This window comes from Gossypium raimondii, chromosome 5 (assembly GCF_025698545.1).
Source record: "Gossypium raimondii isolate GPD5lz chromosome 5, ASM2569854v1, whole genome shotgun sequence".
In the NCBI taxonomy this organism is placed as follows: Eukaryota; Viridiplantae; Streptophyta; class Magnoliopsida; order Malvales; family Malvaceae; genus Gossypium; species Gossypium raimondii.
The window spans coordinates 37,055,128-37,078,941 of NC_068569.1; the positions used below are offsets into that span (position 1 = coordinate 37,055,128).

The window sequence follows — 23,814 nt, forward strand, 5'->3', positions numbered from 1 at the left end:
CTGGAATGCAATTGGTTGAAATAATGATTTTGTTTCTAACAACGACAAAGGTGGACTCAATTTAGGCTTAGAAGTAAACCTAAAATCAATTTGGGCTTCAACCCAAATTCCTTAAACCAGACATGAGTTAATTTTGATAAAACCAAAACACTTGGGCCTCAACATAGGCCTATATATAAAAAAAAAGTAAAAGCATTTTAAAATAAATCCAAAATGACATTTATTTAAAACAAAGTTGTCTAAGGAACAATTTTTTAATAAAACCGAAATTTAAAAGAGATGATGATTTTATATTATTTTCTAAAAAATTACAAAAATAATTTTATTTTTTCAGAAAAAATGTGGATATCCAAATATTTTCTCCTCATGCCAAATCTTGAATCAAATTAAATGAAATTAGTATTGATTTAGAATTAGTCTCAAATCAATTGAAATTAAGAATAAATACAATTCTAATTTAATTCAATTTCCAAACAAAATTCGATTTAAATATCCTTAGATTTTGTGAAGGAATTCGATATGGTCCTTATTTCAACATTAAAATTTAATTTCAATTTCAAAATTAAATTAGTATTGATTTAACTTTGAAATCAAAATTTCAATTTCATATTTTCCTTTTTGTAATCGATTTTCACAAAACAAACATACCCTTCAATTCCCCAAGATTTCAATTCTTACAACACTACCTGTATAAAGAAACTACATACTAAATTTTCCTAAACATATTTTTTCAAAATTTCCTTGACCAAAGCTCAATCAAACTCGAACTCTTGCATGATTTTCCTTTTTTAATTTTTACAGATGAATACAAGCATTCAACAACTATCAACAGCAATCACATATTTTTCACATTTCAGAGCTCTGCAATAGAGTCGGGACCATAGTACTCAAGGCAAACATTATGTCACCTAGGACCAGAAAGCTCCATGGCTTCGAGCACAAGTGATGATTCTTCTATAAAATCCGAGTACCGTTGTGGAGGGTTATCGTTATCGCATGATCGGAGCTTCAGCGTCTTTATCATTTGTGATGCTTCCCATTTCTCAGCTAAACCATCACCTTCTAGCATCCTTAATACTTCAGACATCCTCGGACGGTGTAACGGATTGAATTGAGTGCACAATAGGGCAACTTGAACCATTTCTTCCAACTCAATCCTATCAAAATTTCCCTTTAGATCTTTATCCACCAGCAGGCTCAGTTTACCATCCTGATGTAGCTTCTTTACCTGCAAGAAAGGTCAGAAATTTTAACCTCAAATTTCATTGAAAGAAGAAAAATATCCCCTACATGGTTGAGGGCGACAAGTGTCGATATAGTAATCCAAAGACGCACATCATATGCAGTTAAATGAATCATCTGCACTAACATTTGCAACAATTCTTAACTGCCAAGTAATCTATGGAGGTTTATTCGATGTTGATTCATGTTTTCATGCTTTCCTCGGTTAACAGCACTCTGCAAGCACATAGAGGGGGAGAGAAAGAGAGAGTACCCAATCGAGCATTACACCCTTCTGATTTGCTGCTCGTCCGAAATCCAAGGCCTTCTGACCAGTGATTAGCTCGAGGAGCAGGATCCCGAACCCAAATACATCTGTCTTTTCTGATGACTGACCTGTTGATAAATACTCTGGAGCAATGTGACCAACTGTACCACGGACTGCAGTCGTTACATGAGAATCTCGGTGGTCTAAAAGCTTTGCCAACCCAAAATCTCCAACAACGGCCTCAAAGTCTTCGTCCAACAAGATGTTGGCAGCTTTGACATCCCGATGAATGATTTTTGGGTCACACTGTTCATGCAAGTATACAAGCCCCCTAGCAGTACCTAAGGCTATCCTCTTCCGCATTGTCCAGTCTAAAGCAGGCCGACCATGAATATTGTCTGATTGGGAAACCGAATATGAAAAGAAAAAGAAGTTTATAACTTCAAAAAGTAATTCTGATATTCATTTAATATCCAAATTGAATAACTCTTCCATAAATGCTGAAAGAAAATCGAATATGGTCCAAAATATTGACAACTACCAGAGAGATGATTAAAACACTGGATGGTTTTAAAATTCTATTCCCTGAGATCAAAGTTTAACATAGGATGATCAGGATGTTTAGTTACAGACACATTTTTGGTTGCCGAAAGATCAACTAAATAGTGATATAGGTGATATCTAAATATGATATCTAAATATTTAAGATATTTAAGATATGAGTGAAATCTAAATATATGGAAAAAATTGAGCATTTACGCATCCAATTCAAATGAAGATGACCTTAGATGTCACCCAAATCTATACGCTGCCCAAAGACGGACAGAGTGGCTTTCATGCATCATGTTGATATGACACGACACCTGTGGCTGTTATAGTGACTCAAAAACAGTAGTTCTGCCAGTAAAATTGATGCCCCATTGCTACCAGCCATAGCTTTCAATATAGTAGCATATACTAAGATCCTAATAAAAACAGGAATCGTAATTACTACAGGACTTCGGTAGACTAACCTCTTAGTCTAGATGCTACACTTCCATTTGGCATATAGGGGTAAACCAGGAGCCGTTCATTCTCAGTCGTGCAGAATCCAGAAAGTCTGAGAAGATTGCGATGCACAGCTAAACTTATTGTCTCTACTTCTGTCTGAAATTGAATCTCGCCGCCAGCTATATTGTAGTCCTTCAGCCTTTTAACGGCCACCAAAGTCCCGTCACTCAACAAACCCTTGTACACTATCCCGAATCCACCTCTCCCGAGAATATTTTTCGAGTTGAAATGGTCAGTTGCAGCCCTAAGCTCCTTAAATGTATACCTTTTCAAATGGCCCAAGCATACTTCCAGGACATATTGTTCTGCCATTCAACATGGAAGGGATAGGAATTAGAGGATAACATGGAAAGAAATCAAAGGAAAAACTTATTCGTTACACATCAATTGAGATACGACACAAAGTGCTCATTTGTGCTTAAAAAATTCATGTCTACCTCTTCTTTAACCATGTTTTTCGAACTCGGGTGTAAGTACCAGATACGGGTATATATCAAACACGGATATGATTTTCCCATATTTGGAAGGTCATGACTCATATCCCCATACCCATGTCCGAAAATGTGCCGGATGCATGAGTCACACATGGATACTTCAAATAAAAACAAAAGGCCGCAACAAATAAGTTCTTAAAATCATCTTTGTTTCATCTTACCATGTACATTCATCAAATTTAAATGATGAAACCTTTAACTTCATATATATTTGCAAATGATGCTTCTAGGACACAATGCACATCAAAAGCTTAGAAATAAAAGTAATTACTCAAATTTGTAAGCTTAACAAACATCAAAAACCATAATTTTATCTAAAAACATGTTTCATTGCAAACAATGCAAAGATTCATGACTACATGATTGGTTTTCGGAGAAAACATTGACAATGCATGGGAACATTTAAGCAAAGCTTTCCCTACTGTAAAACCTTTTCAAAGGAAGAAAATGCAACATGCCGAGAAACTTTTGTGTCCCTGCTGGCAGTGCTCGTAAAAATTGATGGCAGTGATCGTAGGAGATTGGAGCTTCATGGAAGCCGCATATACATGTGAATTACAACCCCTTGATGATGACGTTGTTTAACATAACATTGTAGGTTCCACAAGTTCCAATATTTATACGACAGTACAATAATAGGATTTGGAAAGTTTACGGAGCTAACCATTAACATCAAAGAAAATCTGCTGGTTGCGTCTATATCTCCACCAAACTAGTAACCCCAAAAACAGTATGATGAAAAAAGCCGCACCAAAGCTAGCACCAAAAGCAACAGCTACATGATGACCTTTCGATCCGGAGTCTGATTGAGCTAAGAAAAAGATCCATAAATTCACAAAACATTTAATCAAACAGTAACATGGGAAAACAATGTTGGAATATCAAAAGCAGTATTAGTCACCTTTTAGACCATCAGGTGGGAGAGAAAGAGGCTCGGGAAAGAAAGCAGAACAATTGTTGCTTGCTTTAGGTCCACAAATTAAAGGGTTTCCAACAACTCTGGAAGTAAAAACAGAACTGCAATTAAATACACCGCGCAATAACATGCATTATAAACATCTTATAACAAGAGAAGGAATTGCTCACTTGAAAGTCCTTGCCGATATTTTTGGAAGGGAACCACTCAGATTATTGTAAGATAGGTCCCTGTTACAGGTTTTATATTCAACCAAAAAGTGAGTTACATGCCGGATAATGTAACAAGATATCATATAGATTTTAAGGTTTTTCAAATAGCCAGTTCAAGTCCATCAAAAGATAAAATTCACAAGTTGAGGTGCATACACAAGAGTGAGACCTCCGATTTTTGACAAAGAATCGGGGCAGGCTCCAGTAAGGCTATTGTTGTTTAACCGCCTGAGCACATTCAAGAAGCATAAACATAAGAAACAGATCCACTAGAAAGAAACTCAGAGAGGAGCTTCGATATGCAATGCAGTAAAAGTTACAAAACCTACAAATAGTTTAAGTTTTTCAGGTCCCCCAAGGAGGCAGGTATTTCACCACTGAAAGTATTGTTGGAGAGATCGAGAGTTACAAGCTTCTCTAACTTCCCGATGGTAGCTGGAATGGAACCTGAAATAGCATTATTCTGAAGCAACCTACAATAACGTCAAACAAATAAACAATAACAGCATGAGCTTTCCATGAACTTTGGGTCGCGAAATGAGGAAAACCCGACAAACTACATGGATTAAAGCTTGATAGGTTATAAGCAAGTGTAGTTACCGAAGAGACAATAACTTACACTGATTGCAAGTAGCTAAGGTTACCTATCGATGTTGATAAGGACCCGGATAAGCTCTGACTAGGAAGTCCCCTGTTCAAGTAAGGAACAAAAAGGAGTTTACATTACTAACAACCACCAACAATCTCGGTTAATTTCAAGTTACTATGAAAAACTTACAAGGCAGAAACATATCCATCTGCAGTGCAAGTAACCATCCTCCAACTACATGGATCAACCGAATTCGAATCCCAATTTTCGAGAACATTATATGGATCGTGTAGATTCGATTTTATGGCCATTAAAGCAACCACTGATCAAGAAATTCATCATAAATGGAAGGAAAAATAGGTGAGCGAAACCTGGTTTCTTATCAAGCAAAATTGTGGTAAAACTAATGAAAACAAGGACACGAACTGAAAATGTGCTACTAAGTAGTTCATACATTCTTCAAGTCCATCAAAGCAAAAATTAAAAGAGCAAAGAAATTGGAAACTGTGAATCATTTCAAACAAGAAAACTCAGAACTGGTTGATGAATTCCACTACACTACTTGAGAAACAACAGAAATGATACCTCAAAAATTCAAGTTTAGAGGTAAGTGACAAAAAGAAAAGCTTTAAAAAGGAAACTAACCCTCATAATTTATACCAGTAGGAGAAAGAGTTGCAGAGGAAACCCCATTCAATGCCAAAATCAGTAACCCCAGTCTAAACAGCATCAAATTCTTTATTTCCATACTGTTAAAACTCTTACAGTCTCTCAGTTCATTCAAACTCTACTTTCTCTGAAAAAATCAATGCCCACTGATCAGCACAACAATGACCTGCCACCATCTTTCACATGAAGCTAAAGTCTTTTTTCTACCCTTATCCCAGCAAAAGGTGTCCCTTTCAGTACCACAAGAACTGAAACCACCATTACTTTTAAAGGAAATTCCTTGCCTTTTTAACCTTTTTCACTTGAAAAACAAAATCAAAACTTGTTGTTTTTGATCAATATCCAGATCCTAAAAATGATTTGTTTTCATACAAATATGAATCGAAAGGTAAGTAAAAGTAACAGAATGAAGAAGCGGATGAGCTAAGACAAAAGAGCTAAAAGAGAAAAAGAGAATTTTCTCGAGAAACAAGCAACAAGTTCCTGATTTATCCCCACTGAAATTCTGAGATCCTAGAGATCTGAAAATGCTAGTGTTTGATATTCTATATGTTTTGATTTATCCCCACAAATTGCAAGCGGTTTTTTACTCTCTGGTTTCTAGCTTTCCCATGCTCTTTTCACTTATTGATTCAAAAAAAGAAAAAAAAACCATTCTCTTTAAGCAATCCTTTTGCTTTCACTTTTCTCTTTCTTTAAAAATTGAATTTAAAAACACAAAGCATAAAAAGATCAATGAAACAAAGAAAGAACCAAACAAGCAAAGGCCAAAACAAAAGGCCAAAGTCGACACACTTTCAGATGCAGACACCTTATGAAAATAAAAAAAAACACTGTTTTCTTTTTGCCACTTTTAAAACGGTGAAATTCTACATAAAAGAAAAATATGAATTTTGGATTCTTTTTAGAGGGATTGATTGTTTAAAAATCGGTGATTGGACTGAATCACAGATCACGTGCTTGGATTGTCCTCAACTTTGTTGGTTTTCGGATTAAATTCATTTTTTTATTAATTTACTGTAATTTTTTTCTGTTAAAGTTCTGCACACATCGGCCACCTCGCTACAATGTGCAGAATGTTTTAAAAAGAATGTTCAATTTAATCGAAATTAGGGATTGTGTGAGTTTTTAGATTTTTTGTTGTTGTTGTTCAAATACCATTTTATTAATTTTCACAAGTAAAAATAAAATGTTTTCAATTAAGTTGTTCAAAACACAATTCAATTTTTTCTTTTATAAAATATTGGCAGAAGCGAGAGGGACATAATTTGAACTAGACATAAAAGTAAACTTAGCTTTTAATATTTATTTATTTTGTTATTTTGATTTTAATCTTCTTTTTTTATCATTTTGACTCCGCAGTTCACATGGTATTTTATGCATATTTCACTGATAATATGAATACATTTTTAAAATTTTTATAAATTTTTTAACTTTTTATTAATTTTTTGAATTATGCGTGAATTATCACACGAGTTGCCACATCAATGCCATTAAAATTTTAACAATTCAATAATTTTTCGTCTAAAACAAACAATTTAACTAAATTTTAAATACTGAAGGCCAAAATGACAAAAAAGAATAAGGGCTAAAATAATAAAAGTAAATAAATATTAAGAACTATATTTATTATTATGCCAAATAAATATTTTAGATTCATACTTAAAAATTTAACTAGCAAATTAAAAGAATTAAGGTACAAATTATGAAAATCAATTATTATAAATATTAATGTAAAACTTTATTTACGTCAGTAGAACACGAAGTTGAACTTCATTGGGATAAAGTGAAAAGTAAAATTGCGCCATAAAGTTTACTGTTGTTATTATAATATGAATGCCTTGAAGTAAGGTAAAAGTAAAAACCCAAAAGCATATTTGTCGCATTGGGAAAATTGAATATTCTCTCATTTAATTATTAGTATTTTTAGGAGAGTGAGAGTATGTGTTCACTAGAGCTACCTCTACCTTCGCAAAACCAATTTCATTCATTTAAAAAACTTTAATTAATTAACACTAGGCGTACGGTGAAAACTTTTCAATATTTATTATTTTATAAAACCGAGTATTTGGTTATTTCAAGTTAATTGATGGATCACACTTACTTAATCACTCCCTTAATACACAACTTTAAATATAATTATTAATATTTAAATATAGATAAAATTTTAAAAATATTCATACCAATTCAACATAATTTTAGTTGAAATGGTAAAATTAAAATATTTAACATTATAATGTTTTCAGTTTAAATTTTATTATGTGTAAGTATTTTTCAGATTTTATATAAAAGATAAAATTACTCTCAAAATAAACATATATAGTTTTGTTAAAATAACGAGCTTTTAGTAACTTTTCGATTAAGTAGGAATTGGTTGATGAGTAACACCAATTTCGTCAAAATCTTAAATATAATATAGGTAATATTTTTTAAATGTAAATTATTTATTTTTGGTGATATATAAATTGTTTATTTTAAGAGATAAAGTGACATTTATTCCTTGAATTTTGTAATTTTTTCATTCCTAGTCCCTAGATTTTTGGGTCCACATTTGTTTTAGAACGTGACAATTTTTTCTAAATTGATCCTTGTACTTGGATTTATTAAAGTGTGACGATTTGAATCATGTTATCACTTGAATTTTTTTAAATTTCTCTATAATTTTATATTTTCTAAATTTTACATAATTTTTAAAATTTTCAAGTGATGACATGGTACAATTCAGAGTGTCACATCATCACAATTTAATGGAATTCAAGTTTATGGATCAATTTTGAAAAAAAGTTACCTACTTTTGAAACTAATGTAGATAAAAATATTTAGGAATCAATTTGAAAAAGTTAATAAGTTTATAGGTTAAATATTGCTTTATTTCTTTATCAAACACACATACATATAAGCACTAATTTAGAAAAACTTTTGAACTGGTGAGAACGCTCTTTATTTTTATCTTATTATTAAATTCACATTTAAAAAAAACTTGAAGTGAGATAGAAGTTCTGAAAATTACACATTTAAAAATAATTATAATTTAATTTACAATTATTAGTTAAAATTATTTTACTAATTTAAAATAAAATTATTACTTAAATAGAACTCTAAGCATGAAATATAGAGAAAAATTGTCAATTATAATGTAATTATAATTTTAGTTAAAAATTTTGAAGGAAAAGAACTGCTAATTTTATTTTTTAAAATTTTGATAAATTTATTGATGTATTACTTCAATAGAATTATAACCATATTAACTATTACTAAATTAATATTAAAATCAATTATGTTAGTTAGTTATTATTTTGAATAATGTTACTTTGCATTAACTCCATAAAGTAAACATGTTTTAATTATGATTTAAAATTTTCTATCATAATATTTGATTTGATAAGTTAATATTTATTAATTTATATGTAATAATTTTAATAAAAAATATCATTTTACGTTAACTATTGTAATTAAAATATAATATTTAAAATATTAATTAAATATTAAACACTTAAAATCATGTATAACGATGCGATATTAGAAGTTAATAATATAAAAGAGTGAATGGAAATTTATATGGAAACATTGAGTTCTAAGTTAGTTTTTGAATTTCAAAATACTTCATTTTTTAGTTATATTTAAATTGAGTCCCATTTTAGAATTAAGTGTAAATAATAAACTATAGGATAAACTACCAAAATAGTCACTTTTGTTTCTCTGGTGTTACATTTTAGTCACTTTTGTTTCTCTGATGTTACATTTTAGTCACTTATGTTTGAAATGTTACATTTTAGTCACTTACGTTGTCATGTTGTAACATTTTAGTTACTGAATGTTAATTGCAATTAACGGTGTAACGATAAGCTGACGTGGCACGTTAAATCATCATTTCAAACAAAATTTTTAGGTTAAATTATACAATTGGTCCCTGTATTTTTTCACTTTGAGCAATTTAATTTTTTTTCTTTGACATTAAAAAGAGAAGGAGAATGAAGGAAAATAGAGGGAGAAGAAGAAGAGAATGGAAAAAAGAAAAGAAAAAAAGGAAATTTAAAAGAGCATAAAAGAAAAAATAAATTGCTCAAAACAAAAAAATATGGGGATCAATAATATAATTTAACCTAAAATTTTTGTTTGAAATAGTGATTTAATGTGCCACCTCAGCTTACCCTTACACTATTAACGACAATTAATGACCCAATAACTAAAATATTACAACATGTTAACGAAAGTGACTAAAACATAACACTTCAAACATAAGTGACTAAAATGTAACCTGAGGGAAACAAAAGTGACGATTTTGATAATTTACCTAAATTATATTAATTAATAAATATAATAATTTAAATATTATGTTAATTAAATTTATTTTTAAAAATCAAATATATTATTTTACTTCATTTTAGCTAAAATAATTAATTGTGTAATCATTGCTAAAATAAAATTTTGTACTTTTATTTTATTTTAATAATTTAAAATATTAAAAATAAAATTTATATTTATATTTTAAATAAATTTAAATAAAATATTTTGAAATTATTTAATTGAAATCGGAGTCGGGTTAAGAATAAAAATAATAATTAATACGTATTTAGTACACATTTATTTTAATTCTTTTCATATTTAATAAAATTGAAGCAATCAATCAAAAGAATAAACGAAAGAATGGCATCACATTGTTTATTTAACTTAAACTTTTATCTATTTCATGTCACAATATTATTTTTATCTTTTATGAATATATGATTATTAATTTTAAACTAATGAATAAAAGTTGATGTTATTAAATACTTTTAAGCGAAACGTTTTAATTTAAAATATATTTTAATTAATGCATGCTATATATGAATCCTTAAAAGGGTAAAATATATAATGAAGGCTTAAAGCCTACATGACATTTATCATGTTTTTTAAGTCGTTATAAGCAAAATGAAGAGATTTCAGTTTTATCTTTTATTTCCTCACAATGATTTAATTCGATATATTTTAATTTTTAATTTTATAATAATATTAATTAATTTAAATTATTTCAAAAATATATATAGCTACTAAATTTAAATATGGTAAAGAAATCATAATTAAAATTTAATATAAAGCAATCTATCGTGATTTGATTTAATAAAAAAGTTGATAATATTTTAAAAATATATAAATTGTTTTTATTTAAATTTTAGTTAGTAAATAAATAATTTTAATCATTATAATCATATAAATAAAAATATATTAAAACTTAATAAATATTTTATAAATAATTATAATATAATTAAAATTATATAGAAAAATTTACCCAACAAGTTCACGAGCAAAAGATTCTTATTTTATATAAAAGTAATATATATTTTTTAACCAAACATTTGATGGGAAAAGAAAGGCATTTTGGTCGCTTTTGGGGTTGGTCCCAACCCCAACTAACGTAGGCATCTACTACCTCACTTGTTCGGGTGACGTAGGAAACTCTTATATAAGATTAGATGGATCTCCAGCATACGTATATACACGAATCAAAAATCAGATTTAAGAGTGAAAAGTGATGCGAAAAAAAAAAAGTGATTTTAAAAATTTTGATAGTGTTTATCATTATCATAAAAGGGTGTTTTTAGAAGATAAAATAGTAATTTTAAAATGTTGTAAACTAAAAGATTTATAGTAGATTTAGATAGGTGATGCGTTTAATTACGATTAATGTAAAAATAGCGATAACGATGAAATTAAATATTGTAATGTGAAATAAAAATAAGTTAAACGTAACATACCACCCATCCAAACTAATACTTAATGAAGGTAAAAGGTAACTTCATTAGAAAGCACTTTTCCAAAAGTCAAAAGCTAAAAATTTTAATTTTTGGTTTTGGTTAAAATCTCAATTTAAAATTATGGTTTGGTTTGAAAAGTTAATTCTTTACCAAAATTTTTATTTGAAATCATGATTTGAGTTGAAAAGTGCTTTACAATCTTAATGGTAAACACATCCTTAATTTAATTGATTCAATTGATTTTATGGTTAATTTAATAATAAATAAATAAATAATTATTTATTTAAGAAGTTAAAAAATTATAGAACCAGTTCAACAATCAATTTTATTCTATTTGTTATTAGTTTGAACAATTCGCTCAAAGGTCAATCTAAATTTTATATTCAGATTAATATAACAACCGATTCTCGATTTAATCAATCTAATCCATCAATCTAATCAAATTCAAATAACATTGCATACATTTGTTTTAAAAAATATTGTTTAAATATAAAATATTTCTGCATTATTTTATAATTAAAATAAAATATGTTTATTAATTAATTTAAACCTAAGGTTGGATTGGTCAGAATTGAAAAATCTCTATCCAACTATCCAAAGTACGGCTCGTGTAAGATTTTCTTATTTTATTCAAATCACACATTTGAATGAGGATTGTGGGACAAATTTACTATTTAAAATAATAAGAATTATATTATAAGTTTTTATAGAGATTTTATAAAATATAAAGTTAAGTACTGAAATTTAAGTTATGAATTTAAATTATAAAATATTTTAATATATTCTTTAAAATTAAGTGTTGTTTGATAAATATAATTTTTAAAATTTAATAGTAAAGTATTCAAAGGATATTATTAAAAGAAACAAAATAAAAAATTTGAAAAAAAAAATACATTGAATGATAAAGTGCTCATTATTTACTTGTGATTTTTTTCTCACATTTCATTGAAAAAAATCTATCATTTATTTTTGGGTAAATGCTCAAATGGGGCTCAACCTTTTAAAGGTTGCTCACATAAAAGTCAAACATTTCAAAATGATCAAATAAGGGCCAAACATTTACAAAAGTGTTCAAATAAGAATTTTTCATGTACTTGAGCTCAATTTGTAGAAAAAAGTTAAGTAAATGCTAACGTGTTTAGAATAAAACATATAACGCTCAGATCAAATATTGCTTGAAAAGAAAAGAAAACAATCAGAACATAATTTGAAGCCTAATATATGATAATTAAGAAGTCATTATTTGAGCAATTTTGAAAAGTTTTGTCCCTTATTTGATCACTTTCAAAAATGTTAGGCCTTTATTTGAACATTTTGAAAAGGTTTGATCTTCATTAGAGAATTTTAATAAATGTTAGGCCCTTGTTTAACCATTTTGAAAGATTTGATCTTTACGTGAACAACCTTAAAAAAATTAGGCCCATTTTAAGCATTTAACCTTTACTTTTTTTTTTTATTATGAATTACCACACATGCTTAAAATTTTAAAGGGAAACTATCAAAATAGTCAATTTTGTTTACCTCAGATTACATTTTAGTCACTTATGTTTGAAATGTTATGTTTTAGTCACTTACATTATTGTGTTGTAACATTTTAGTCACCGAGCCATTAATTTTCATTAACAGTGTAACGGGAAGTTGACGTGGCATATTAAATCATAATTTCAAAAGAAAATTTTAGGTTAAATTATACAACTGGTCCCTATATTTTTCATTTTGAGCAATTTAATTTTTTTCTTTTATGTTATTTTAACTTTCCTTTTTTCTTCTTCTTTTTTCCATTCTCTTCTACTTCTCATTATGTTTTCCTCCCTTCAATTATTTATGTCAACAACTGGCAATGACTGGTTAGTTCAGAAAAGAAATAAACAATGATATAAAATAGCTTAAGATAGCATACTTAGGTGCATGATGCCGAAGGTTCCCAAAACACGAGTAGAATAAAGATGAGCAACCGTATCGGGAGTCTGGTTTGAGAGGTTAAAATCTACAATCTTTGCTTTGAAGTCTTCAAAAAGGCCATTGCTAGATCTGATATCTCTGTGGATAATCGAAACTTGAACCTTCTCGTGCAAATATTCCAAACCCCTTGCCACATCAACTGCAATTCTTACCCTCTGCATCCAGTCAAGAACCGAACCTGCCTGTGCCCCTTGAACTCCTTTCCTTTCTGTGATTCCCAAAAGCAAGAAACAAATTAAAAAGGTCAAACTAAAGAGTTTAGCCTATATGCAGGGATGTTTTAACAAATGAAAAATATAGAAAAATTACATTAAAAGAAATGGAGAAGGGAGGGAAACAGAAGGAGATGCAGAAGAGAATAAAAAAAAGAAGGGAAAGTTAAAATAACATAAAAGAAAAAAAATTAAATTTCTCAAAGTGAAAAAATATAGAGACCAATTGTATAATTTAACCTACAATTTTCATTTGAAATTATGATTTAACATGCCACGTTAACTTTCCGTTACATCGTTAACGGAAATTAATAGCTCAGTGATTAAAATGTTACAACACGATAATGTAAGTGACTAAAATGTAACATTTCAAATATAAGTGACTAAAATGTAATCTAAGGTAAATAAAAATGACTACTTTGGTAGTTTACCCAAATTTAAATCACTAAAAAAGTAATATTTACATTAAATTCAAATCTTTTCATTAGATTATGAAACAAAACATCATTATTATTAAATCATAATTTAGGGTGGTTAAGATTGATATGAAATAATGAAAAGCTTATCTAAGTTCGGGTGTCCTTTAACCCAAGCAGGGCTCAGGTTAGGCACAGGTTTGGTCGACAACTTATTTTACTATAATAATAGAGAGGAGCTAGATGGAATCAAATATTGGATATCTTTTGTTCAAGATATGAAATTGACCCTATTAGACTTGACACATAATCAAACTTCTCATGCCAACTAATAGTCTGACTTTTAAACACAACTTGCTGAGGATTACATTTACTGCTTTACAAAATTTTAATACCACTTCCACAATTATTACATATTTAGGGTGTGCTTAATATATTATTGAAAATAATTCAGTATTTAAATATATTTGATAACAATAATAAAATTTTCACTTGGTTTTAAATTTTCTAACGAAAATACATTGCTGAATAGAATAATTAACATTTAAGAGTTGTTTGATAGATTGAAAATTAAATATTAAATAATTTTTAAAATTTTAAAAGGTGAAGTATTTAAGGATAATGTTAAAAAATAAAATAAAAATAACTGAAAAGCTTCTCCATAAGTAGCTTTTTTATCTACTTACTATTTTCTACAATTTCTTTTGAAAAATTCCATCATTTGTTGTTTATTATGAATTATCATATGTACTTAAAAATAAGGTCAGTGAAAATATTAATTTTATTTTGAATAGATTATCAAATAAGACCATGTTGAAAAAAAGGTTAATTTTATTTTTAGAAAAAGATAGGATTAAAAAAATTATCCTCTTAATTCTTTCAATAAATGAAATATTCAAATTATTATATTTAATTTTTATCTAAATTATTCAAATATTTTGAAATATTCTCTATCCTTTTATGAAGCTCGTGGAAGCATCGAAATAAGAGAATATTCAGGGCATCTGTATATCGACAGTAGCTACACTGTCTTATGCCAAGCAATTAGCTGTGGGTTAATGTAAAGCTATGCATTCTATAGTAGTGAGGATCGCGATTGGACCAAGTCTAAGCCTCCAAATGGAATCTATATATACTCAACACTAATGGAGCGGTCCGAGGTAACACTGGCATTGCTTCCGTCAGGGGATTCATTCGTGATTGGAATGGTGAGTGGGTTTTGCTTAAAATTGGCGGAACTGATAGTTTACAAGCGGAGTTTTGAGCAGTTGGAGAGGGACTGTAGTTGGCTAAGGAGTTGGGAATAAATTATTGAGTTGAATGTGAAGATGATGGTTAAATGTCTAAATAACCCTTTAAGCACTATGACGAAGGACTATTATACGTTGATCAACGCGGGTTAGGTCGTACATGTACACGAAGGTAACAAGTGTGCCCATCATCTTCAAAACATGGAGAATTAGATTCTCGTTACTTACACCATGTTTAGTTGGACAATGAAATAGCATTCCCCCTTTATTTATTGAATGGTAAATTATTTTTTTGTTTGGTCGAATGTAATACTCATTTAATAGTATGATCATTATTTCCTATTATTTGTCTTCTCATAATAGCTATTTTTGGTATCACAATGATTATTCCATGCAACATTGTATAACAAAAAATTAATTTCCATATTAATCCTTAAAACTTGGACTTAAAAATATAAAAATACAATATTTTAAATATTTTAATATAAAATAATTATATTAAAATTTTTATTAAATTATATTTAATAATAATTATATTAAAATATGATTAAATTATTTTAATAATAATCCTATTAAAATTTAATAATAATAACAATAATCATTTACCTAAAATAAATTACATTAAGGGGTTATTTCAATTTTTTTTCTTCATTATTACAACATTATTCCATTCAACCAAACAATTGAATTATTGATTACAACTCTATTTCATTACAGTTCTATTATATTACAACTCTATTCCATTACATTTCAAAATCTTATCATTAAAAATATAATAATATTTAGTACTTAATTTTTATTAATATAATAATTAGTTTTATACAATAAACTTAACACTTATAAAATTTTATACTAAAAGTTCTGTACTTAAAATTTCAATTTATTTAATAAAAGTTTTAATTATAAGGACGTAAAGTGAAAAAGATTACAAATATAGTACACATTTACCTAAAAAAAGGTAAAAGATAAAAAGGAACAAAAAAAAAAAAGAAAAGAAACAGTAGTTATCATTTCAAAGGAAAATCATGAGATAACATTGCAATTATTCGAATGATATGATTGAAATAAGGCAGGGAGCAGAAGGGTCCTCCTACTTCCATATTTGTGGTTCTCTGTGTTTTTTCTTTCATTTTTCGAAAAAGAAAAAAGAAAAGGTGTTGGCCTTTTGAATTAGGTGCACATCACCGGATTGCTTGAGAATATCAACCATACATATATACCCAAAATGAGTGTAAAAACATTTATATAAAAAATTTAATAGAAAACCCAAATATAATTTTAGTTAAAATAGTGAAAAGCATGTTAAGTTAGGTTGAAATCCCATAATTTTTATTATGTGGATCTAATTTTTAAATTTATCAAAATATAAAAGATATAAATAATTTTAAAATAATATTTATTATTTTGTAAAAATAAAAAATACAAATTTTGGTAAATTTCTAATTGAGTTAGGACTCGGTTGATGGTTGACACCAACCCAATTAGCTCTTTATTATTTTCATTCTCGTGTGATGCACGAAATTATTGTATTTAAAAATTAAAATATATTAAATTAATTCTTCTTATTATTATTTTAAGTTTAACTAATTTACAAATAATATGAGGAATTAAAATAAAATTTGACAAAAATACATTCAAATATATGTAATATTAAAATAATTTTTAAATAGTATTAACATTAACTAAAATTTTATAGCACATGTATGTGTGTGGAAAACTACGTATTTAAAATATGGAGTTGTGTTTAAATATAACATATAATAAATAATGAAACATATGGTTTGAAATTAATTAATAATAACACATAAAATATGTAGGATATTAAAATGCAAAAAATAAATTGTGAGTAAAAAGAAATTTAAACACGCAAGTACATCATATTAAGAATACCTAATACATTATAATTGTTTATCATTGCGTTGTCATCAATCTTGAGTTAATGTAGAGTTAACTTGTGAAATCAATTCAATCAACAACATTGTCAATATATACCATTGATGAAAGTAATAAAGCATGCATAATACAATTAAAATGTAAAACATCATAATAGAAAAAAAAAACATTGATTTGGTGATTTTGAAAACTCCGTCAAGAGTTTAAATAATAGTATAGATACAAAAGGTTATTTTTATAATTTCTCTAACTGAATTTGTGTCTGATTGGCTTGGTCAATCATGGGTAAATAATAGTATAGCCATGTATTAATATTTTTTTTTTTGATAATTTGGCGTAGTGAATAGGATTGCTTGGGATTGAACTCAAGCTCTCATGCCTACAACATAATACTCTTGTCACTATGCCAAGAGGTTGTTGGTAGGTAGTTATACATTAATATTAAACTTATACACATAAGTTAAAACATAGAGTTAATAAGCAAATTATAAATGATGTTTGAGCTTTAGTTCAATTGGCATTGTTATTATTCTAACAATTAAAAGGATTTGGGCTCAAATGCGCTTGAGTGTGTAATTCCTTTGATTTAAGGGTTGAAAAAAAAATTAATTAAACCCTTTTGTTGGTGGAAACTATCAGTTGATTGGTTTAATCGTTAATAGTGATGATGCGGCAAACAACACTGATGCGGCATGCTACATCAACATTTTAAAAAATAAATATTAAAAAAATTAAATCAATAAAAATATATATACATTTAGAATAAACATGGACAATTAATTGTTTAAAGTCATTATAGATGAGTGTATAGCTATAAAATATTTAAAAATTATAAAAGTCATTTAAATTTATTAAAATTATAAAAAATTAAATATATAAAAAATTAAAAACACTAAAAATTTAATTTTATAAAATAATAATTTATTAAAACATAAAATTAATAAAAATATATAACAACCCTTTATTTTTAATAATTATGTTTGTTAATTTCAGCCACGGAATGTACATTTGTGACAATCCATCATATACTGTCACCAAAGAACTCGGTGAAATAAGATGCGTATCTGTTTGTTATTTAGTAATTAAATATTATTAAAAACATTAATTACTTATTTCCACTTATGTACGGATTAGAGGTGCTCATGGGCTGGGCGGCCCGGCCCGGCCCGACGGCTCGCCCGAAATATGGGAGGGTTTGGGTAAAAATATAGGCCCGAAATATGGGCTTGGACAAAAAAACCCGGCCCGATATAATAAATATATTTATTTTTTTAATTTTAAAATATTTTTTACATACTTTTTTAATTTTTTTAAATTTTAAAATATTTTTAAAATACTTTTTTAATTTTTTAATTTTAAAATATTTTTAAAATATTTTTAAAATACTTTTTTTAATTTTTTAATTTTAAAATATTTTAAAATATTTTTAAAATACTTTTTAATTTTTAAAATTTTAAAATAAAATGGGTCGGGCCGGGCCCGGCTTATGATTTTTTCGGGCGGCTGGGCAAAATCTTAGGCCCATATTCAAGGGAAGGCAGGCCGAGCCTAGGACCCGGCCGAATTTTTTGAGCCCGCCCAACCCGCCCGGCCCATGAGCACCTCTAGTACGGATGCATGTAAAATGTTTACAGGTAGGGTTAAATAATAGAAATCGAAAATAAACTTGAATGGAAGTATTTGAATGATTTTTAGAATGTAGGTTTAAAAAGTATAATTATTCAAATTGAATCAATTCTATTTTATTTAATATATAATTAATTTGAATTTTTATGATATAAAATTAAATATTTTATATTAAAAATAATTGAAAAATTATTATTTTTACAAACATTTATAAAAAAAAACTTAAAATTTTATCAAATAATATTCAAAATCCTTAAAATAAAATTTATTTCATCAAACTAAATCTAAAAACTTAAGATAAAAATACTGATATAAAAACCGAAAAACAAACCGAATCCAATCATAATTAAAGATTAAAAGTTAGAGAAAAAATCCAACTAAACGGATCCGATATCACTTTACTACTTGCAACTAAGAAGATGGTGGTTGATCGAAAAGCAAATGTTCCGCAAACGATGGAAAAACGCCGCAAAGGACAACGAATGTTGGGTCGATCCTGATCCTTACCAACAAATGATCTAACAAAAGCACTCATTATTTTTATTCATACACATCGAAGTAAACTTTCAAACATTGTGAATTTGTGAGAGGCAAAAACAAAACAACCAGGTCACCATATACAAAAACAAAAATGTTAAAAATTTGCCACAAGTTTTGTACTTTTTGAAAATTTAACCCTTCATATTCACAAATTCTGTACTTTTTTGAAAATTTAACCCTTCATATTTACAAATTCTATCAATTTGATCATCAAATACTTATAATTAAAGGATTATTATATTTCCTTAAAAAATATATAAGTAGTTATATTTTCTAGCTCATTTTTCTAGAACAAAATCTATATAACCCATTAAAGAATTGACCAGTGTTATGGTATATTCGATTGCCAACTCGAAGCCCGGATAGAACCCAGGCTACCGACCTGCGACCCAAGTTTAGACTCCACCATGTGGATACGTCAAGGGGCTTATGAGCTCACCTCGCGAGCTCAGTTCGTATGTCTCTAGGTGTTCGCAAGCACAAGGTACAAAACTAAACGAGTGAGCTGACGAACACCTGGACCAACGCACACGTGTTAAGTCTAGGATAGCATACATGTTGACATGCATGGAGCCTACCTAGAACGTCAATTCCATGAACAGTACCATGCCATATAAATACTTGATTCTTCCCACCAAAAAGATACAGTAAAAACACTCAACAATTTGGTGCGGTGAGCGTGGATAGACTTCCGATCAATAGATTTCCTTTCAGGGGTTACCATTTTCCTATGTCAAGAAGTGTCACAACAACAGTTCTTGGCTCTTCAAGAACAGATGAGGTTGATGAATGATCAAATGGCCTTACAAAATGCAAGATTTGAGCGACAACAAATTTTTTAACAGGAACTCTTAAAGCAGAACGAGGAGCTCAAGAGAAAGGTACAATCTGATAACTCCGATTTTCAAGATAATGTGGTCGTACAAAAAAAAGTACCAGCCATGCATAGAAAGGAATGACAACGTGAGATGGATGCATTGCGACGAGATGTGAGGGCTTTACATCCTAAGTCTTAAGACCTGTATTGGCTTTTTTTCTCTAACAATCCTCTAGCTCTAGAAGTAGCAGTAGTAGGTTTACTAGCTGATTTCAAGGTCCCGAAGGACATGTTTGAATAAAGGAGGGATCCTCGAGCTCATCTCATGCAGTATAATGATTACATGAATATGTTGGGTGCTTCAGATCCTTCAAAGTGTAAGGCTTTCTCTATGACGCTTAAGGGGAGTGCGAAGGATTGGTACTTGTCTCTCTCTAGGGATCTATTCGAAGTTTTTCTCATCTAGGTCAGATGTTTTTGGGACGGTTCAGAATGCATAGGACAATCATGAACAGTCTCATGAGTTTAATGTTTATGAAGTAGAGGGAAGGAGGGTCCTTGTAAGATTACGTAAAACGTTTCCACGTGGCAACGCTGAACACAAATAACCTTGAAGATTAGTGTGCCATTGATGTTTTTACAGAACGACACGTACAATTTGCCTTCACTGACAATAGACCTTAGAGTTTAGCAGATTTGTATAAGAGGGCCCACAAGTTCGCAGAGGCAGAAGAGATAAAAAGAGCGGCACATGGCATAGTGTAGAGGGAAGATAAATAGTTTAGAAATAGAGATGGGGCTCACAACAGACAGGGGCCACCTCATCAGTCTTTGCGTGTACACAATGAGAGGCAACAAAGATCGCAATCACAAAATGACCACATAGGGCATCTTAGAGAGCCCAACCAGAGCGCACAAGGAGGTACATCCCCTAGGGTAGGTTTGAAGTTTATACCCCCTAAATGCTACTTGATTCTAAATCAGGTAAAAAGTTTGGGTATCCTCCCTACCCTTTCCCCTATGAGGCAAAGCGCAAGACGATCAAAGTCAAGAGATAGATGTGCTTTCCATAATGATGGGGGACACAAAACTAAAGATTGTTTTTCTTTAAAGGACCCCATTGAAGAGACACTGAGAAATGGTGAGCTCATAGAATTTGTGGCTCAGGATACTACCCAGCAGGGCCAAAGTTCACGTGCTGACACCAAGGGCAAACAGAAGGTGTATGGTACAGTACATGTAATTATGGGTACATATGAGGATTGGGTGACCCCAACGCAAAGAAGAAGGCTCATATGAGGAGTGTAAAGTCAGTTAATGCATCCTGCGTAGACAATTTCCACCACTAAATGTAACAACCCTAACCCTTCTCTGTCGCCAGATTAGGGTTACGAGAACTTTACCAAACAATCGAAAATATTTAAACATCATAACATTTTAAATATATCATAAACCTTTCATTCTTATATATTTTGTCCCCAAATCAAGCCTTCGAGGCCCTAGAAATAGCTTAGAAGCAATTCGAGACTAATTTGACACAAAATGGAAAGTTAAGGAAAAAGTAGCAAAAATTGGAAACAGGGGTCATACGACTGTGTGGCCAAGCCGTGTAACTTTCGAACAAGGGACACACAGCCATGTCCCAGCTTGTGTCCTCACCCGTATAACTCACTGAGTAGGGTCACACGGCCATGTGCTAGGCCGTGTAACTCTTTGAGTTGCCCTACACGTCCGTGTGCCAATTCGTGTGCTAGGCCATGTAACTCACTAACTTGAACCCTAGGAATATCCTCAGATGACACACGACTGTATCACCAGACCGCGTGCCTCACATGGCAGTGTGACAGCCTGTGTCTCAGGCCGTGTGAACCCAAAATTCACCTAAAATCAAGCCATTTCATAACCAAACCATGCATAAACATTCAATACATTTGTGCACACTTTGAAGGGACCTAAACATCAACCAAACCCATGAAGATGTCATTTCAAGACCCTAACTCAACTAACCAATATGCCACTCAAAGGCACCACAATTATGTCAAAACAACAACTATCAAAACATGACAATATTGCCTTATTTTATGCATGACACCCTATTTCAACTAGGTACCAAAACATACCACATATAACCATTTTCAAACCATTCAAAGCATACCATAAAGAGCCTTATAAACATGCACAATAATGTAACCAAAATGACATAATTTGATAAGGCATCAAATGGTACCAAATCAACAAAACTTTCAAAACTTATACATGCCAAAACACCATTAACATTCACCAAAATATCATTTCAAAACACATTATACATGACATTATAAACATTGGCCAAAATACTCAAAGAATACCAAATTGACTGTTGGATAGTGTGATAGGTCTCCGAAGAGCTTCCAACCAAATCGAGCTTCCGATAATCTATAAAACAAAGGAAAACAACTACGTAAGCAACGAGTGCTTAGTAAGCTCATATAAACCAAAACATAACTTACCATTTCATTTATACAATTCATAGAATAAATATAAGTTAATACCAATACCATAAGTTTAGTATAAGCCTATACAACATCACCAGCTCACAAGTTAATATACTTTCCATGATACAAATAAATTCAACCATAAGATAAGTAGTTTCCATATGTAAACATATCATTTAACTCATCAATATCTTCATGAGATTATGATTCATTCCATTTGCACACTTACCATTTAATTTCCTTTTCTTACCCATTGACCCATCTAAAACTACATTGGATACTTGAGAAAGCTCACACATAGTGCGCCTTTACATATAATCATATCCTTTCCTTTACATTGATGCTCACATGAGCCGTGAAATGGGCATGCTCACACGAGTTGTGGGTCAAAATGTAAATTACACGATGCTGCTTACATGAGCTATGGAGAATCCACAGCAAATGTAGGATCTCAGCCATCGTTAGGACATTCAAGACCAGCACCCGAAACATGAAATCACTAATGACATGTCATTTGTATCCTAAGAATTCTTAAAGTTCAACTGGGACTTGATATCTGTCAGTTCATCAAAGCATTGATACATTGGTATATTGATTCATTTACATCAAAGCAACATAATAAACATTCAATTTAAACAACATTTAAGCGATTACAGTACATATGAACTTACCTCGATAATTAGGGTGTAGAAGTAAGATCGAGCTAATCTGAAGCTATAGCTTTTCTTCGATCTAAGTCCGAAAGTGGTTTATCTTGATCTATATAGATAGTTTCAATCAATTAAATACTTCTAGTATTCAATTTAATCTATATTTCATATTTATGCAAAATTACCAATTTCCCCTAACATTTTAACTTTTCACAATTTAGTCCTTAAGCTCATAATTTAAAATCTAACCATTTTAACCTAAATCCATGTTAACCATAGATGCAAAGGACCTTGAAAATATCCATATTTACCATCATTTCACAATAAAACCTATAAAGTTACACCTTTAACAATTTAATTCCTAATTCTAAAATTCATCAAAAATCACTTAACAAAACTTGTTTATTTTTCTACAAAGATAATCTATCAATTAACATAAAAAATCAATCCAAAGAATTCATGGTAAGTCCCTCAACCTTTAAAATTTTTGCAAATTAACCTTCGGGTTAGCTAGATTAAGCTAAAACGAGCTCAAAAACATAAAAATAATTAAAAACGGGGCTTGAATACACTTACATGCAAACTAAAGAGCTTGACTGGATGTCCTAGCTTGTTTCAATGGTGAAATTTTGGTGGATTTGTGAGAAATGAAGAAGATGAACATTAATTCTTTAGTTATTTTAACTTTGTTTACCAAATTACTATTTTAACCTTTAAAATCTATCATAATTTCATCAAAACCATATTCATAACTATCCACTAATTAAATAAATGGTATAATTACCATTTAAGTCCATTAGATTTCCTTTCCATAGTATTT

General features: G+C 29.7%; 2 protein-coding genes across 5 annotated transcripts; both read right to left on the reverse strand.

Moving 5' to 3' along the window:
* Positions 1–628: 628 nt before the first annotated feature.
* On the reverse strand, positions 629–6,238 carry LOC105766009 (protein NSP-INTERACTING KINASE 3). 4 transcript variants are annotated; one of them, XM_012585305.2, is made up of 11 exons: positions 5,396–6,235; positions 4,940–5,072; positions 4,781–4,852; positions 4,491–4,634; positions 4,318–4,389; positions 4,120–4,179; positions 3,935–4,032; positions 3,698–3,835; positions 2,503–2,844; positions 1,496–1,887; positions 629–1,228 (listed from the first exon to the last, which is right to left on the reverse strand). In XM_012585305.2, exons 1-11 carry the CDS (start codon positions 5,496–5,498, stop codon positions 905–907), a joined length of 1,878 nt encoding a protein of 625 aa, XP_012440759.1. In that variant the 5' UTR covers positions 5,499–6,235; the 3' UTR covers positions 629–904. The 4 variants fall into 4 exon arrangements, 3 of the variants coding, with proteins under 3 accessions (XP_012440759.1, XP_052487600.1, XP_012440758.1); XM_052631640.1 differs by having other exon boundaries at positions 3,698–3,844; positions 5,411–6,234; XM_012585304.2 differs by having other exon boundaries at positions 3,698–3,844; positions 5,396–6,234.
* A 6,802-nt stretch (positions 6,239–13,040) lies between these two features.
* LOC105767011 (PTI1-like tyrosine-protein kinase 3) lies at positions 13,041–19,777 on the reverse strand. Its single transcript, XM_012586544.1, has 3 exons — positions 19,659–19,777; positions 19,493–19,569; positions 13,041–13,324 (listed from the first exon to the last, which is right to left on the reverse strand). Exons 1-3 carry the CDS (start codon positions 19,775–19,777, stop codon positions 13,041–13,043), a joined length of 480 nt encoding a protein of 159 aa, XP_012441998.1.
* Between the last annotated feature and the right edge of the window lie 4,037 nt (positions 19,778–23,814).

Coding starts and splice junctions, on each gene's coding strand:
- LOC105767011 (XM_012586544.1), bottom strand. CDS start 19,777: ATGGTAACCCCTGAAAGGAAATCTATTGATCGGAAGTCTATCCACGCT. Junction 19,570..19,658: donor TCAAGTATTTATATGGCATG/GTACTGTTCATG, acceptor GCGTTGGTCCAG/GTGTTCGTCAGCTCACTCGT. Junction 13,325..19,492: donor ATACGAACTGAGCTCGCGAG/GTGAGCTCATAA, acceptor TGGGAATCACAG/AAAGGAAAGGAGTTCAAGGG.
- LOC105766009 (XM_012585304.2), bottom strand. CDS start 5,498: ATGGAAATAAAGAATTTGATGCTGTTTAGACTGGGGTTACTGATTTTG. Junction 5,073..5,395: donor TACTGGTATAAATTATGAGG/GTTAGTTTCCTT, acceptor TTTCTTGATCAG/TGGTTGCTTTAATGGCCATA. Junction 3,845..3,934: donor CCCACCTGATGGTCTAAAAG/GTGACTAATACT, acceptor TCTTTTTCTTAG/CTCAATCAGACTCCGGATCG.